The following is a 17,436-nucleotide window of genomic DNA, read 5'->3' on the forward strand; positions in this document are numbered from 1 at the left end:
CCCCCCCCCCCCCCCCCCCCCCGCACAGCCAGGGCCGTCTGTGTTGTCAGCAGGCACTTCTCTATCTGTGCAGACTCTGCCCATGCACCACCTCTGGGGGTGATGCTCGTGCCCTGGGGGACGAGCTTTGGCCTCCACTGACATCCCTGGTACCCCGCCCGCAGTACCAGTGAGAGGTGAAGTCTTGTTGCCATGAGGTCTCTGGATAGACACAGCCTTCAGCCTCTCTCCCCCACCAGTCGTGAGGACCAGGGTCTGCACTTTGGGTGGACCTCTGGGACCCAGGCCTCTCCGGAACCCCAGGCAGGGCAGCCAGTGATGGTCCACAGCCCACTGTTCCTGTGGGTTTCCTGGTTGACCGTTGTTGCTTTTTGCACTTATTTCAATTTTAGGTTGTTGCTCCCCCTAAGGAGATGTGGCACAAGTGGCAGAAGGAGGTTTTGCAGCTGGCCCTGGCAAATCAGACCCCAGCAGGTGCACCGGATCCTGGGATGGGAGCATCTGGTGTGACCATGTTAGTGTCTCCTGCAGGGCTGGGGGACCCATGGGGGCAGCAGACACACTACTCAGAGCTCCGCTTTTTGTTTTTATACCATCCAGGCAACAGGAACCCCCGAGCTGTGCAACTGTGGGCGTGGATGAGGGTGAGGTCCTGTCAGGAGTGGCCGAGGTGCTGGCTGGGCCACCGGCCCTTCCTGGTAAGCAAGTGGGTACCAGCATGGCCGCAGGTGACGTCCTTGTCCAGAGGTAAGGCGGGCGAGCCCCGTGGAATAGCTTCCGAACCCGAGGACAGCGAGGTCTGTTCCCAAACAGGGGTTGGACATTTACTGTCATTTCCCTTGTTGTGAGAAACCCATGTGTTGGGGTGAGCCTCAGGGACCCCATGCTGTCCTTGGCTCTCATACGAAACAGGATAAGGGCTCCCAGGAGGGGCAGGTGTGCGGCCTGAGGTGGCTGGGAGTTGTTGATCATTCTTAGGCTGTTGTCTCTGTTGTGTCCCTTGCCAGAGAATGGGGTCCAAGCTAGCCGGTCTCCTAGCCTGCCCCTGCTCCCCAAGGACAGGCCCCATCCTCTCCTTCACCCTGGGCTTCTGCGTGTCCCCAGGTCCCCCAGGAAGTGTGGGAACGTAGAGGGACTTGCCCGTCCTTGTCGCCCCTGCCGGCCACTGCTGTGTCTGGCTCCTGAGAGCAGCTCCTCCCCGCAGCAGCCTTGTGCCCTGTCCCTCTGTGGGGCCAGAGGCCTGTCCCTCCCACGCTCCATCCCGCTGCTCTGTTCTGACTGGGCGGGTCATGGTCAAGGCGTTCCCTCCTCTGCACGGGGCCCTTGTTCTCTGGTGCTGCCCCCAGCCAAGCCACAGGCGCCTCTGACAACTGTGTCCCCGTCACACTAGACCCCCCACCCTGCGTGTTTGTCACTCCTTGGACCGTGGTTGCTGGTGATGGCGTTTAAGCCACCTCCATGTGTTTACCATGGGCCGTAGTCCCCGAGCGCCAGGGGAGGGCGAGACTGTGCTTTCTGACTCCCCAGGGGTACCTGCAGAGGGGAGGGTGTCTCACTGTCGACAGATCTGGAGCCACCAGGGAACTTTGGGACCCCTATGCAAGGCATGAGGGTCACACAGCAGGGAGCTAGGTCTGAGGGTGGAGCCCAGGGTCCGAGATTGTGGGCACATGGAGGGGAGGGCCAGAGGGTCCCAAGATCTGAGCCCCATGTTTGACTTGAGGCCCACTGGGCGCCTCCTCCAGGAAGCTGCCTTGGCTCTAGGTGTAAGGCCCCTAATCTCTGGGCGTTCACCTTCTGGCTACCTGTCTGCCTCCTGTGTCTGAGCCCTGTGTGTCCCCGTGCAGGGTACAGTGGGGCTGAGGTCTCCGGGAGGGCCACCCTCCAGGAAGGAGAGCTGACCCATGCTTCACTTCTCTTTTAGAGTCTCCCAGCCTGGTGCCCTGGCCCCCGGGCCCAAGTCCCTCCAAGGTCCTGAGGCCACCACCACTCTGGCCTCAAGGGGATGAGGCTCAGACCTGCCTGGGGCAGGCTGAGGGGGCTGACATGGCCATGACACTGGATGCCAGGTGGGTGCCCTGGTGGACGTGTGCATAAGCTGTCACACACCTCTTTCCAGCCCTGCCTGGGCCCACCCGCCTGGGAGGCTTCTGTCCCTTACACCCTCGGAGTGTGTGTGTGGATGCCCGAAGCCGCCAGCCCAGGCCCGGATCAGCCAGACTCTGCCGTGTGGCTTCCTGATGTGTGTTTCTGAAAACACTTTTGTCTTCCTAATTGTCCTCTGTTTTGGCTGATAGTAAATGAGTTTGCGTTTTGTGAGCCGCACCAGCTGGGGCGTGGGCAGGGAGCGTGGTGCTGGCTGGAGAGGACCCAGCAGAGCCGCAGCACGTGGCCGTCTGCGCTGGGCTGGCTCACCGGAGGTTCTGCACTCCCTCCAGATCCAGTGATCCAGCTGGCGGGTGAGGGGCAGGGCCAGAGGGGGCACCCTTCTGTCTCTGATCCCAAAGCTGCGTTTCAGGGCCCACGTGTTTCTCTTGAGGTACAGGGACCAGCGTCCACTTGGGGCCACTCAGGGTGGGGTCTTCTTCCCCGTCCAGGTCTGTGTCGAGATGTGACGTGGAAGACCGGACGTCCTTCCTGCTGACTGCCAGTCCCGACTGGTGGCTGGGTGAGTGGGAGACGCTCGGCGCAGGCCACCTTCTCCCCTGCTCGGGGGCAGGCTTTGGGGTCTCAGCTGATCCCCACGTGGGCTGGGCGGGCATTTGGGATTGTTGCCTGGGCCCAGCTTGCTGTGTGACACCAGGGTCTCAGTGTCTGTCTCTGAGCTCCCGGTTCCTCCTCTGCTCGTGGTTGTCGGGACCCCTGGTGAGGGGAACAAAAGGTGATGTGTGTGCACATGAGCAAGAGTTTGTGAGTGCGTGGTGTGGGGGATGGTGTGTGTCGTGTGTGTCAGAGTCAGTGCCGTTTCTCTCAGCTGTGTCTCCACAAAGGCAGCAGGATGTGTGATGAGTTGAGTGTCTCTAGGATTTAGTTTGGGGGGGACACGCCTTCCTGGTTCTGGCCCAGTGGGTCTCCTGGGTGTCCAGCAGGGCTGGTGGGAGTGCGCCCCCCACCTGGTCATCTTACTGATGAGCCACACCTTCTGAGTCGGGTGGGACAGACGAGGGAGGGTGGTCCCTCTTCTGCACACTGACCCCACCTTGGCACGCCCCGGGCACTGGGGCACCTGCCCGCCCTGCTGACAGGTCCCTTCTCCTTCCAGGGTCCCTGGAGGGCAGAGGCCGTGGTGCCGGCTCTCAGGCCCCAGCCAGGAGCAGCTCTCTGGACAGGGCAGAGCCGGGCTTCCTGGTGGACCCCGAGCCCGGCTCCCAGGAGCTCCTGGATGCCCCCTTAGAGCCGTGGGGCTCGGACGTGGGTGGCCCTGGCTTGGCCCTGAGGGACGAGGTGGACAGCCTCTTCCCTGACTTCTTTGCCTACTAGGTGGCAGGAGGCCTGCCGGGCTGCGGGGAGTGGCGGCTGGGGCCTTGTGCCATGTGCTCTGCTGTTTTATTTTGGGTTTGGGTTGCAGCTGTGCTGTGATTCGAGTGGAGGCTGCATATTAAAGAGAGAAGGCGATTTTCCCGGAGGAGGACTCGTGTGTAATTAGTGCGACTCACTGGGCGGATGGCACCACTTCCGTTCAGGGCGCAGGCACCTGCCTGGGGTTTTGCTTCTGTGATGTTCTGGGTCTTGTGGGATCCCTAAATAAGCCAGCCCTGGGGCCCGGGGACCGTGGGCGGCATGGCGGGGAGGCTGTAGACTGAGTTCTGAGAGCTCTGTGTCCTGGGCCCGCTCCCCAGAGATGTGGTCTTGGGTCCCAACTCTTTGTGCCCGTGTGGCTGGTCTGGGCTGGGGGCCTTGTGGCCCTTGGCGGGGTCCATCTGGGGAGATCCTGGTTGGTGCCTCTTTTCCAGGCTGGAGCACCTCAAGGACCTTTGCTGCTGGCGGCCTCTGCACTCCCTGTGCAGGGGGCCCGTTGGAGGCCCTGGGGCAAAGGCCACCTGGCTTCTGGGTTCTGGATTGCCTCTAGGTGGGCACAGCTCCAGCCCCAGCTGCTCCTGACCCCCAGGCTCCGGGGAAGGGCTGGGTTACGGCAGGGGGTGGCCCTCACTCCTGTGGTCTGGTGGGGCTGACCCTGCCCTGTGTCCCACCGCCTTGCAGCCACAGTGAGGGTGGGTACCTCTCTCTGACCTGGGCCCACCAGGGGCTCATCCTGCTTGACCCCTTCCAGAGACAGTGGGCTCCAGGCCCTTGGTGGTCCCCCCAGTGAGTGCTCTAGGGGCAGAGGGGTCTCTGCCCTCCAGGAGAGGAGGGCCTCCTGAGTGTGGGCTCAGAGCCCCCTGCCCCAGCTGCCCAGCGCCTGCTCGTGCCTCCACCCGTGCAGCCAGGACGTTCTGTTCCCTGCTGGCTCAGTGAGTCATTGCAGCACAGGTAACAGCAGCGGGCGTGGGCAAGAGGCGGAGCTGAGCCGGCGTCATCAGGAACCCTGCCCCGGGGGAGCCAAGAGGAGCAGGGAGGGGGCTGGGGGAGGTCCAGGTGGGTGCCCCTAGACCGCCATCCTCAGGACCCCCGTGTCCTCTCCTCCCCTGTGGGCTTCCTGAAAACCCTGTGCAGAGAGGGGGCGTGTCTGAGGGAGTCCTGCCCTCAGGCCTCGGGTGGAGCAGAGCTGTGGTCAGGCCCTCACCTGTGCCCCAGGAGCCCTGTCTGTGGAAGGGCCTCCCCTGGTCTGGCTGCCGGGGTTCCAGAAACATTCCAGGCTCTGAGAGCCTGAGGGTGTGGGGCTGGCTCTGTGGTCAGTTTTCACTGTTCTGGCTCCTCACTGGTCAAGTCACACAGTCTGATCTCAAGAGTGTCTCCTAAAAGACTGTGTGTGCGCACGCACATGCATGTGTGTTCACATGAGTATGTGTGCCTGTGTGTGTGCGCGTGTGTGTGCAGGCCACTGCCGCCTCTTGGTAGGTTTGGACTCTGCAGATCTTCAGGGTTCTGGCTCACCGGCCCCCACCTGCATGCCCCCAACTCTGCTCTGTGTCCACTGCCCGTCTTGGAGTGCAGACTATGAGCTTGTCCCCTGACGCTGGCCCAGCGCCCTGAGCCCAGTGGGAGGTGGCTGAGCACAGGCTTGGGTGGTCACCATGGGCCACTGCAGGGGGCTGAGCAGGCACCCACCTTGCCGCCCACTGAGAGTTTCTGGTTCCGCCAGCAAGGAGGGGGCCCCGGGGCAGAACTGCCCCCCCGCCCCCCACCCCCCGTGGGACATAATTGCCAGGCTGTCTGAGCCCCGCCCTCCCCAGCAGAACAGCCTGACGGGCTCTGCCCAGTGCCCCTGTTGGGGCCAGGCGCGTGCTCTGTTTGAGACTCCTGGGGTCTCTGGCCAGGCTTACTTTGAGGATCCCTGACCCCAGCCAGGCTGGCCTCACCCCAGCCCCTGGTGAGGGGTTTGGAAACTGGGACCCTGGCTTATTCTGAACCCGGACTGAGGCCCCGAGGGGGCACATAGGTGGGACCTGCCTGACGCTCAGGCTCCCCACTGGAAGGTGAGGGACAGGACCCTCCCCAGGCAGCAGGTGGAGCTCATCTGTGCTGGCTCCAGCCAGCGTCCAGAAGGATCCCGAGGCCCAGTCAGGCTCGCAGGGCAAGAGTGGTTGATGAAATGCCTGCCCCGGGAGTGGAGGAGAGAGCGGCCAGAGCTGCAGGGGTCAACCTGCCGGCCCCGGGGGCCCTATCCTGCAGGCCCTGGGGCTGTGGACACAGGCTCGTCGCAGTCTCTTTATGGCATCCCAGGCCCCCACACCGGCTGGCTGTCAGGCCGGCCTCCCTCGCTCCTCAGGGCGTTGGGTGGGGGCGCGTGCTTGCACTGTCGCCTGGGCCCTTGGCTGTCGCTGCTGCTGCTGCTGCTGCTGCTCGAGCTGAAAGCAGCTACATAGGGATTCAGGGAACAGCTTGCTTCCCACTCTCTCCTCTCCCTCCGGCCCCTTCTGAACCGAGTTACAGCTGTTGTTGGCTGTGATTGCGTTCAGGGGTGGGTTTGGAGAGCCGTGGCGCTGGTGATTACTGGGTTATTTTGGGAGTGGGTTGGAGCCAGGAGCTTTGGTACGACCTCCCCCGGGCTCTCAAGGTGACCCTCTCCCCCAACCAGAGGGGCCTGTTACCTGGAGGTAGGACGCAGCAGGCGCTACCTGCACAGAGGGGGCGCGGCCCAGCAGGACCCCACTCTCAGGCTGCACCCTCCCCTCCCCCATCCACCCAGCCCTCAGCTCTGGGGCGTTCTAGTGTCACTGGCTGGGCCTGAGTGAGGATCCCCCAGCCGGGGGTGCAGGCCCGGCCCTCAGAGCAGTTGTCGCTGGAATCTGGCGTTTCTGAAGCCACCTTTGGAGGGCGGCATGGAGCCGGCTTAGCTCTGATGACAGGACACGTCCCTTTGTCCTTATCCGGAGGCGGCCCCCCCATCCCCAAGCACACAGGGCGGGGAATTCAAGTTAGGAGGACAAACAGTGATGGGCGTCTGCCACCCCGTTATGCGCCCAGGACTGAGCAAAGTGGCCATGTCCATGGGTGGTTAGAATTGCTCCGCTGCCGTCTGCCGGGTGGGCAGGCACGTCCTGAGGCTGCAGGCAAAGCTGGGGGCCCTGGGAGGGAGAGGGGCATTGTCCGGTGGGCGGTGCCCTACTGGGGTCCTGGGGCACAGCATGTGCTCAGAACAGGGACATGACCCGTAAAGGAGTCACATAAGGAGAGATGGTCAGTGACCTACAAACAGGCCTTGGAGTCAACTGGACATTTATTCAGCTCAAGAACTGTCCCAAGAGGCCGCCTTGGTGCCAGGCCGGGGAAGGGGACTCATTTCTCCAGAGTAAACCGGAAATCACTGTCCACTCACTGCCTTTTCCCCTGTCCTCCAGGTGCTCCGTCACAGACCCCAACCACAGACCCCTGGGTAGGGGAATGGGTGGGTGGGGGAGGGACCTACAGGTCCTGTGGCCCCTTGAGGGGACCCAGGTTGGTATAGTGAGGGTGGGAAGCCAAGGTTGGGATGGTCCATGGGGCACAGGGACAAAGAGCCTTCTGGGGAGAAAGGAACAGGGTGGGGGCCGGGGGCTCTGGTGAGAGTGGCTTGTGCTGAGATGAAGAGACAAGGAGCAGACAGGGTATCCCCAGACCAGGACCCCAACAGGCGGTAGCCCAGGGTGCCCATGGGGTGGACCAGGGGTGGGGCTACAAAGGATGCAGGAAGGAGAGGTGGGGCACGGAGGGCCGCCCGGGCTGTCCAGCCAGTGGGAACGTGACTGCTGCCGCCCTCGGAGAGATGGAGGCAGATGAGGATAGAGACTCGGCTACCAGATGATCTGGGGCCCTGGGGCTGCGAGAGTTGGCAGCAGCGCAATGTCAAGGAGGCCCTGGCACTTACAGGGGGAGGAGTGAGGCAGATACAGGGGACACGGGCTTCTGATGGATGAGGCAGGGGTGGGGACGGAGTGTCTGAGGGAGCCAGGCAGAGTGGGCCAGGTCGGAGCCGCCCCAGGTGCTGACCTGTGGCCTGGGGTGGGTTCCAGGGGCTGGGAGCTGTGTCCCAGCCATGTGTGTGGCGGGTGGTTTCCTTCTCTGACCAAGGGACAGTGTGGCCAGCTCCCCCTCATGCAGGGCTGACACTCATCTTGGTGCCACATGGCAGAGGGGACTGCCTGGGGGGCCTTCAACCACTGGAGAGAGCCCCCTGCCCCAGGGCAGGAGTGGCCTTGATGCATGGCCTGAAGGAGCTTGTCCATTCTGGGGTGGGGGGCCTCGCCAACGCTGGGCTCCCGTGGAGGGGGAGTCTGGGGGCTCAGGCCGGCCTTCTGGGCTGCGGCTTGGGGTGGTGGGAGCCCTGGCTGGGCACTGTGTGCATTGGAGGGAGGCTGCAGGCTGGCGCTCACCAGGCTTGGGTGATTCGGGGAGGGGTAATGTTCCCTGCTGCCTGCCCAGCGACTGTCCCTGCCCTCAGGGCCTCAGCCACTGTCATTTAGAGGGGTCTTGAGCATGTGGTCAGAAGGGCCCCCTGAGCTGGGTCTAGCCTGGAATCGAGTGACAAAGCTGGACAGGCTCAGCCTGCTGCCCCGACCAGAGCTGTTGCTGTCTGCCAGGGGAGACCCCCCTGCTGTCACCACCAAGTGGCGAGCCCTGGGACCGCCACTGCTTGCAGCCGACACTGAGGGGACCAGGGTGGCTGTGGGGTCCGGCCTCACGCCCTCCTGGCACTGTCTCCCGTCATCGCCCTCTGAACAGCATCCTGGTGAACTATCTTCCTCAAACCATGTGGACATGAGCCCATGGTGGTGAGGTCTCACCAGGAGGGTCCCCATCCCCCCAGCCCCAGCGGCCCTGGCCCCAGGATGAGGTGTCATTGGGCAGCTCCTGGCCACCATTAGGTCACCGGCTGAGCTCGTGGTCTGGGGTGAAGCACACCCACACAGAACACGCCTGGTCTGGAGTCAGTCGTTTATTGGGCTCCACGGGGAGGGGTGTCCAGGAGGGCTTCCTAGGGGGCAGGGCAGCTGAAGGCTCCTTGGGTTGACTTCAATTTTCTGGTCCTTTGGGGAGGGTGGCACAGCGCCTGGGAGACGCCCCTGTGAGCAGGAGGGGGCACGGCAGGTTCAGGGCTGGGGGTGGGGCAAGTGGGGCAGACCTGCGGGAGGAGTGAGGGCACCTTCCCGAGAGCTGGGCCCAATCTCCTCGCTGCCCCCGGCCCTCCTCCGGGCGAGAGACTGGGGCCGTGTGTCAGCGTGCAACCTGCTGTCCCACAGCCCTGCTGCTGTAGACCTACCCTCAGCCTGTCCACAGGCCCCTGCTGCCCCCGGCAGGCCCGTCCACGTGGGTCTGCGGAGGACTCGGTGGGCGGGACAGCGTTGAGTCCTGCCTGTGGCACTGGTGTTTTGAATCTCTGAGCCATCAGCTCCTTGCCGGCACCTGCCGCCTGTCCCCCAAGGGCCCCCCTACCCCAACCATGCCCATCTAGGGCCCCACCTGCTGCTACCCTCACAGGGTCAGAGGTCACCCACCTGGGCCCTCGGCCCACCTAGTGGCGGGCGTGGAGGCACCGATCTGTGGAGAGAGGAGCAAAGAGGAGCAGGATGTGCTGAGCAGACGTCCAAGCCCCTCGGCCTCCTGTGGCTGGCGGGGGCTGGGCACCTACCAGTTTGGGTCAGATCAACGATGTTGCTTGTGTGAATCCCGTGGGTTTTACAGTACTTCTTAAACATCCACATGACATCCGGGCTCACAGTAGGGGTCCGGCCTGTGGACAGAGTGATGCGGCTGTCCCTCTTGCTTGTTATTTGGGACAACGGGCAGTGGGGTTCTGTGGGCTTGGAGACTGCCTTGGATTTTCGGGGTACAGGTATGGTCGTGGGGACAGGAGCTGCCGTGAGCAGGGTGGAGAGCTGGGCCCAGATGGCCCCATGCTGGGTCATTGAGGAGGCGAGGACAGCACAGAGCTCGCTCGACATCCTGCCTGGGGTCTGGCCTCTCCTTGGGTCCTGGCATCACTGTCCCCGTGTGTTTATTCCACACTGGGATAAAGGGGTGGGCCCAAGGAGAGTCTGCAGGTGTCCCGGTCCTTGACAAACTTGTTTCAAGGCAGGCAAACCGACGGACAGCCGTCTTTGGAAGAGCCGTGACAGCACGTGGGTACCCAGGCTGCATGTCCTGTGAGCCCAGCCCTGAGCACCAACACCCCACGGAGCAGATGCAAAGAGCTTTGGGCCCAGGGCTGCCGGCGGCTCTCCATAAGGCGGCTGTGGAGCAGTGACCCCTGCCCCTTCACGTAGACAACTGGGCTCTCGGTGGTGTGGGGTCAGATGCTGGAGAGGACCTGAGAAGTTGTCCTCATACACTAAGTGCTGAGCCAGAATCGAGGCCTGGGTACAGCCACGGGTCCCTGGATGTTTGGACCTTGTGCGCCAGTGCAAACCGCCCAACCAGCCCGGCAGGTTTGGGGGCCCAGCGTAGGTTCTCCAGCCTGTACATTTACTAAATGAGGTTGTCTTAACAATGCTGCCTACAGCGGGTTGAATTGGGTCCACCAAAGGGATGTGTTGAAATCTTTAACCCCGGAACCTGGGACAGGGACCTTCTGTGGAAACAGCGCCTTTGCAGCTGAGGTTAAGTTAAGGGTCCTGGGATGAGGAGGTCATCCTGGATTCAGGGTGGGCCCTACATTTAATGACAAGTGTCCTTATAAGAAAAAGAGGAGGGAGATTCAAGACACAGAGGAGAAGCCATGTGAAGATGGAGGTGGGTGATGTGGCCACGGCCCAGGGTCAGCGGGGATACCAGGGAGCTGGGAGGGGCAGGAGGGACCTTCCCCTGGAGCCTCCAGAGGAGGCTGGAAGGAACCAACCTCGAGAGCCACACCTTGATTCTGCCTCTGAACCCCAGTGGTCATTGAAGTCCAACTAAGAGCCCTTAAACTTTTCACGCCCAGTGTGAGGTGGCCAGCCTGTACATCTCCTAAATTACAGACATTTTAACAGGCCCCTGTGTCCCAACTCTGCAATTTCACGGAGAAAGGACACTTCACCCCCAAACCCAGGACCCCGCCATCTCTGAAGGGAGAGAGGAAGGCTCGCACACGGGGCCTCGTCTGTCTCCACCTTGTTGTTCCTGGAGACCGGGGCCCTTGAAGGGTGGTGGGGGTTGTGGGGGTGGTGGGGGGAGCGGGTACGGGGATGTGACTCTCCAGCCATGTGTCCCAGGCAGGACGCGAGGACCTGCGCAACCTTCACTCTCATGTGGGAGTCAATGCAATCAGGAGTTCCTGGAATTTTCCTTAATGTCTATTTTTGATTCTCAAGAAGATGAGGAGGTTGGGATCTATTTGAGATACTGGCTCGTGTACATTTCATGTATTTATCTGATATTTATGACTCCTGTTCCCAGATGGCCTCGGGGTGGCTGGGGTCCCTGTGTCTCCTGCGGGCTCCTGCCCAGCGTCCACCCTGAGGACCCACAGGGGCCTGGGATGGGGCTGGCCCTGCCCTTTCCCTTGGCCGGGAGGGCGTGGGGTGAAGTCTGTGTGAGTGCAGGCGGCGGGGGACTCCAGGGGGCACTCACTGAAGAGGGTCACCACCACCGTCTCCTTCCCGTGCTTCATACTGTGGGCGCAGAATATGACGAAGTGCTTTGGGTCCACTTTCTCCAGGAAGATCGTCTTGTGGCCGGAATCTGTGAATCGGGGGTGGGGGTGGGGCGGGAGGCGAGGGGGTGCAGAATTCTCGACCAGGCCAGGACTGGACCCTGGGACCCCTCCCATCCCTTCACACGGCTGACGACTTGCTCCTAGTGACCAGCCAGGCCCCGGGCAGGGGCAGGACTGTATGCAGGCCTCCCACCCTTCCCAGACACCTCCGCCAGTGCATTCTGCCCACCCACAGCAGACAGTGCCCACGGGGGTGCCATGGCCAGCGGGGGGACACTGTCCTGTGAGGCAGGAGGCTGAGCTCCTGGCCGTACTGCACCCCAAGCTCCCAGAGGGCTCCCTGCTCCCAGGCTGGACAACGCTGACCGTTGGTACTCACGGTTCACTGTGTACTGAAACTTCTTTTTCGTTTTGTGAGCCGTCATCATAGTTGGGACACACATACCTCTTACCCTGGGAGAGGATGACAACCCCCATGCAACCTGGGGTCCAGAAGGCGTGCTCGGGCATTCCCTGTGGAGCCCCTTGGTGGCACTGGATGGAGCTCGGCCACACTGGACCTTGGACACTGTCCCGGCCCTGTCCCACATCACCTCTGGTCTCAGCATCCCCCCTTACCCTCCAAAACCCAGGAAGAAGGCCGTGAGGTGGGCAGGGAACGGGGGCCCTGGGGGCTCACCTGGGCCTCGGCCCCGTCTGGCACCCGCCTCCCAGACTTACTTTCTGTGGAAGTGGAACTGCAGGCTCTCAGGGGTCACCTGGATCTTGTGGATGAAGAACTTCATGTCCGTGTCCTTCGCTATGAATTTCGGCTCATTAGAGGCCAGCGCCACCGAGAACCACTTGCCCTTGACCTTCCGAGCAGAAGTGGGTGTGTTGGTGCAGGCGAGGGTGCAGCTGGGGCTGGGAGGGGTGCGCCCTGTCCTGTCCCTGCTCACTGCTGCCCCCAGCCACCTCCTCCCACTCAGATGCCCAAGGCAGATACCAGCTTCTCATCGAAGTTGGGGTCCCCAGGGCCCATGTGCAGGGCGTGGGGGCCGCCGAGCAGAATCAGCCCCATGGCCAGCAACAGGAGGTTCATGGTCAGGCAGGAGTGGCTGAGGGAGACCAGTGGCACCTCAGACAAGGGTTCCGAGCCCTTGATGGTGGCTCTTTTGTCCTCTGCCAGGAGAGGGTTCCTGGCCACGTGGCAGGCTGTCACTGGTCCCCTCCTGTTCACTACAATTACCATCTATTAGTTGAGGCTGCAGCCAACAATGGCCACTTTGCGACTTGTCCACAAACCCCCTGCCCATCCGTGTTGGCAGTCATGCTGTTTCCAAGAACAACAGGCCGTGCCCGCCTGGGCTGGCGTCCAGGATCCTCGTGTTCCCACTAGTAATCAAGTCACGAGCTCCTTGCTGACGTGGCGGACCAGGCGGCCTTGAGGTCTCCCTCCGGATGGCCACCAAATATTTGTGTGGCTCAGATGTGGCATCCTGGGACGCGGCAGGTGGTCCCAGGGGAGCCTGAGTGCTCAAAGCCACACAGGGGGCCCCCACCCCTGGTTTTAGGGACCGTAGTGGCTCGGTAAAATAGGCTTGGACCACGCTGCCAGGCCTTCTCCCAAAACCACTTGTGTGGGCAGAGCAAGGTGAGGCCTCAGTCCTGGGAGACGAGGAGTGAGGGGCAGCCGGGAGCCAGGTGTGCCCTCTGGTCAACTCTGGTCCGTTTCCAGAGCCCCTCCCCTGCTGGGTGACTGGAACTGGTTGAATTCTGAACTCCTTGTGCTGCACAGAGACCTGCAGGGCTGATGGTCACGGAACAGGTGAGAGCAAGCACAGGCTCCAGAGCTGGCCCTGCCCCACGGGCCTGTGTCCTTAGATGCTCTGAGCCTCTGCCTTCTCATCTTGAAAGTGGCTGTGACGACTTTACCTGCCTGCCGGCTGCTGCCTCATTTCTAGACTCCGTGAAGTTGCTCATGTGGGGCCCCCCATCTCCAGCCACCTCCAGCCTCCACTGAAGCCGCAGCCTCGTGCTGCTGTCCTCCCTCCCACCCTCATGCCTTGCAGTCTCTTCTCATCGCAGCTTCTGCACCTGATACAAAACCCGACAAGGACCGTTACTGGGAAGGAACCATTACAGGTCACACTCACCCAAGAATGTGGGCCCAAGAACCCCAAATACACATGATACAGCGAGTTCAGCGACATATGAAAAGGATGATGCATTACAGCCTTGGAGAGCTTAATCCAGACGTGCAAGGTTGGTTTGCAATTGTGAATTCCTCAGTATATTTCATCACCTTCATAGGTGGGGGAAAAACCCTGTGATCATCACTGTAGCTGCAGAAAAGGCATTGGATAGAACTCAGCAACTATTTATGATAAAAACTCACAGCACTCTAGACATAAAAGGAAACTTCCTTAATCTGATTGAGGGGGATTACCAAATACGCAGAGCACCGTCCCACGTCATGGGGCAGTGCCAAAACTTCCCTGCTAGGCTGGAGAACAAGGTTGGGGCCCACTGCTGCAGCTGCCCTGGAACGTACGTGGGGCTGGCTGGTCCTTCTGGTCGGGGGGAAGAGAAGAAGCGAAAGCTGGAAGGATTTACAAAGAAGCGATAAACTTGAGGTGTCCGTGGATGTGATTCTGTGTGGAGAATATCAAGGTAACCTGCAGATAATGATGCAGGTGTGCGCGTGAGTTTCGGAAGGTGAGTGACTACAGGATCCATACACAAAATAAACTGTTTCTATATGTGAGCAATGCGTAAGTAGGAAACGAAATTTGGAGAGACTTTATTTGCAATTCAGTAAAAAAAAATCAAGTAGGAATAAGTCCAACAAAATATTGTGCAGCCTTCTGCACAGAGAGCTATAAGCTAGTATTGAGAAATTAAGACTAAATAAATTCATACGCCATGTCCTTGGATTGGTAGCCTCAGTGCTATAAGAATGTCCGTTGTTCCCCTAAGATCAATAAGCTCCCGATCAAAATTCCAATAGTATGTGTGTCTTGTGCACGTTTACAAACTGATTCTAAAACGTGTGAAGACGCTGAGAGTTAAAAACGGCCAAGACACTTCAGAAGTTCAGTTTGGAAGGATTTGCTCTGTCAGACATCTGTTCTTATTGTAAAGCTTAGTAACAAAGCCAGTGTGGTGTCGCCACAAAGCAAAGAAAGAAATGAACCGAAGGACAGAAGAGGATGGAACAGACCCTCATGTGTGCAGGCACTTATCGTGGTGAAGATGACACTGCAGAGAAATGGGCTAAAAGACAGCCCTTTAGTACCAGGTGCCGGGTCAGTGGGACGCCCGTCAGGACAACAGTGAACCTGGGCCCTAACCTGACACCAGACACAGAGGTGGACTCCAACAGCGTCCTGTGTTGAATTGTGCCACACCCAGCAACGGGGTGAAGTTCCAACCCCCGGACCTCAGAATTCGACCTTGTTTGGAGGTGGGCCCTTTGCAGATTTCATCAAGGTAAGATGAGGTCATTCGGGTGAGCCAATCCAGTATGACAAGTGTCCTTATAAAGGGGAAATTGGGACACAGACATGCCTGGGGAACGGGTGAAGATGTGGTCAAGTGACCACAGAGCAGAGGTTGGAGGAATGTGGCCACAAGCCAGGGGTTGACGGCAGCCCCCAGCAGCTGGGAGAGACAGGAAGGACCCTTCCCTAGAGCCTCCAGGGAGCATGGCCCTGTGACACCTTGACTCGGGACTTCTGGCCTCCAGAACAGGAGAGGAGAGATGTCTGGTGTTTCAGCCCCCAGTCTGTGGTCTTTCATTACAGCAGCCACAGGACGCACATAGAGCAGGATGTGGCCAAAGTCCCCTCAGGAACAGGCGGCCCCCACAAGGGGACAATTGAAGAGAGTCTGGGGAAAGAGCTCATGACGAAGCTGTGGGAAGGGTTGGGAGAGGCCGACAAAAGCAGCGGTTACTGCCCTGGGCTTGAGGGCCGAGGGGGGTGGTTGGTAGACAGCTGCAGCTGTGCGCAGGGCCCCCAGAAGGACACGGCCCCGAGGGACGGGGTGGCTATAAATACCCCAGCCCCTCCTGCTGCTCCCTGTGGGGCCTCCCTTTGGCCAAGTCCAGCTGGAAGCTGCTGGTTGCTGCAGCCGTGGGGACGTGGAACGGGGTGGAGAGGGTCAGGGCGGATCTGCAGGAAAAAGCAGAAATGTCCAGCTCAGCGGTTTGTCAATTCGGATGTGAAAGGCAGAATGAGAGCTTCAGGACGGGAAGAGGGTTTGGAGCGTGCCTCATGACCTTGGGGAGAAAACCTGCCGAGACAGGACCCAAAAGTCACTGCCCACTGAGGAGAAGTCCACTAAATTGGACTGAATGGAAATTAAGAACCCCACTCATTGCAGGACACTGTTAAGTGGGTGGAAAACTCAGTTGCTGGGCAATGAAGATAAACTACCAGTATTAATAGCCAAGGGCTCCTATCTGGAATGTGTAAAGAGCACCTAACAGTCAATAAAAAAAAGATGCTCCAATAGAAAAATGACCAGAAGACTGGAGTCGTCGCTTGACAAACAGGCCACCTGATGGCCCAAACCACAAAAAGATGTTCAACTCCATTAGTGGTCAGGGAAATGAAAATGAAAATTATAATGAGATCCCACAACACCCCACCCCCTAGCGCTCCAGAATGGCTGAAAATAAAAGGACTGATCACGTCAGTCATGTCGAGGACGTGGAAGAGTCTGATCTCGACACTCTGGGCAGGGGTGCCACCTGGGACGCCAAAGACGTTGGAAAGCCATTTGCGTTGCCCATGGAAGCCCCTGGATGTGCCCGACGCTCTGCTAGGTGTGTCCCCACGGAGATGCCTGCACATGAGCCCCAGGAGACCCGAGCAGGAGGCAACCCCCGCGTCGCCCGTGGACGGAGATGTGTAGGACCGTTGCACGACGGCTCATGGCTGACATCGACAGCCGGTGACGCTCCCGGGTGGAAGCAGGTCAACAGGCTGAAAGATCCGTTGAAAGTCAGAGCCTGCCTGCCTGCCTGCGGGGAGACGGGAGTGGTTGGGGCGCACAGAGCCTTCGGGGCGGCGCTCACGCCTGGGTTTGCTGTGACGACTCGCCGAGCTGCACTCTGGCGCTCTGCGCTTTTTGTGAGTTGTACCGAAATAAAGAATAAGTAACAAGAAGAAAATATGTTGATTTGATGCTGTTTCCCCAGAGACTGTGTGGGGCCTCCAAGTCCCTGGGCCCCTGGCATGCGGGTGAACTTGAGGGCCTAAGTGTCGGGCAGAGTGGACGGCTGGACGGGTGAAAGAGGAGCCACCCGAGCAGGAGGGGGCTTCGCTGAGCGGGGCCCCGAGTCCCGGGCGGTGGTCTGAGGGGCCCCTCTCGGCCGAGGAGTGCTTTGGGAACAGAGAGCGGCCGTTGGCAGTCTGCACCTCTCCTGAGTTTCCTCTGTCCACACATCGTCCTTCCACCGCCTCACCTGGAAAGTGGATCTTGTGCTGAGGGAGAAAGCGCAGAGCTTCTGCGGCGTCCATGTGGAGACGCTGTCTGCCCTGGAGCCTGGAGCCCCTCTGCCCACCTCTCTGCCCCTGGTTTGACAGGCACCCTCGTCACTAGCAGCTGCTGAATTTTGTGGAGCGTCTTTCCGCAGCGGCTGGTGGAGCTTCCAAAGGGACTGGGCTCCTGGGGGTCTAGGGTGTGGTTGGTGAGCCGGGACCCCATCCCCGGAGAGTGCAAGTTCCCCCGGGCCCAGCTCAGAGAGCACCCTCGGTGGCCTCGGGACGGGCCTCAGGGATGAAGGATGGCGCGGGTTTGTGGCTGGCACAGAGACAGCCTGAACTGAGTCAAGTGCTCTCTCCACTTTGAAATCCGAGGTTGGGATGCTGGTGCCCTGCCTGCCCTGGAGAATGAGTGGCAGGAGGGGGTGTTTGGTCTGACATTTCACAGCCACCACCGCAGTCCAGTCTGCACGGCACAGAGCAGCCGCTGCTGGCCACAGGCCTGGAGGCCCTCGGGGTGCCAGGTGCCTCCCTAGCCATGCCGGCATGATCGAGGACCCCGAAGACCATGCCTCAGAGAACACGGGGTGCCCTCCGAGTGCCTCCTATCGTGGGGGCTCTCTTACCTTTATTCTGAATTAAAAAGTGCGGAGGGAAGACCCGAAGCCAGTGTGGGATGCTTGAAGAGCTCGTCTGATGGACTTAGTGGGAGAAGGCCTTTCCCAGGATCCTGAGGTCACTGTCCTGGGGCGA

The 17,436-nt window shown here is 60.5% G+C and overlaps 2 protein-coding genes across 3 annotated transcripts in view; one reads left to right on the forward strand and one right to left on the reverse strand.

The window, feature by feature from the left end:
* The window catches only part of SOHLH1 (spermatogenesis and oogenesis specific basic helix-loop-helix 1), a 4,801-nt gene extending 1,217 nt beyond the window's left edge, over positions 1-3,584 (forward strand). The window contains exons 3-7 of the mRNA XM_046643419.1: positions 393-514; positions 601-698; positions 1,925-2,069; positions 2,598-2,668; positions 3,263-3,584. Coding sequence (XP_046499375.1) covers positions 393-514; positions 601-698; positions 1,925-2,069; positions 2,598-2,668; positions 3,263-3,480 — 654 coding nt within the window. The 3' untranslated portion in view covers positions 3,481-3,584. The remainder of the gene's footprint in view (positions 1-392; positions 515-600; positions 699-1,924; positions 2,070-2,597; positions 2,669-3,262) is intronic.
* Positions 3,585-8,495: 4,911 nt separating this feature from the next.
* LOC124250591 (uterocalin) lies at positions 8,496-12,476 on the reverse strand. 2 transcript variants are annotated; one of them, XM_046682626.1, is made up of 7 exons: positions 12,198-12,472; positions 11,933-12,066; positions 11,592-11,665; positions 11,128-11,238; positions 9,209-9,310; positions 9,075-9,117; positions 8,496-8,642 (listed from the first exon to the last, which is right to left on the reverse strand). In XM_046682626.1, exons 1-6 carry the CDS (start codon positions 12,441-12,443, stop codon positions 9,092-9,094), a joined length of 693 nt encoding a protein of 230 aa, XP_046538582.1. In that variant the 5' UTR covers positions 12,444-12,472; the 3' UTR covers positions 8,496-8,642; positions 9,075-9,091. The 2 variants fall into 2 exon arrangements, with proteins under 2 accessions (XP_046538582.1, XP_046538574.1); XM_046682618.1 differs by lacking the exon at positions 9,075-9,117 and having other exon boundaries at positions 12,198-12,476.
* Between the last annotated feature and the right edge of the window lie 4,960 nt (positions 12,477-17,436).

The sequence above is a fragment of the Equus quagga genome, chromosome 1, assembly GCF_021613505.1.
Source record: "Equus quagga isolate Etosha38 chromosome 1, UCLA_HA_Equagga_1.0, whole genome shotgun sequence".
Taxonomy (NCBI): Eukaryota; Metazoa; Chordata; class Mammalia; order Perissodactyla; family Equidae; genus Equus; species Equus quagga.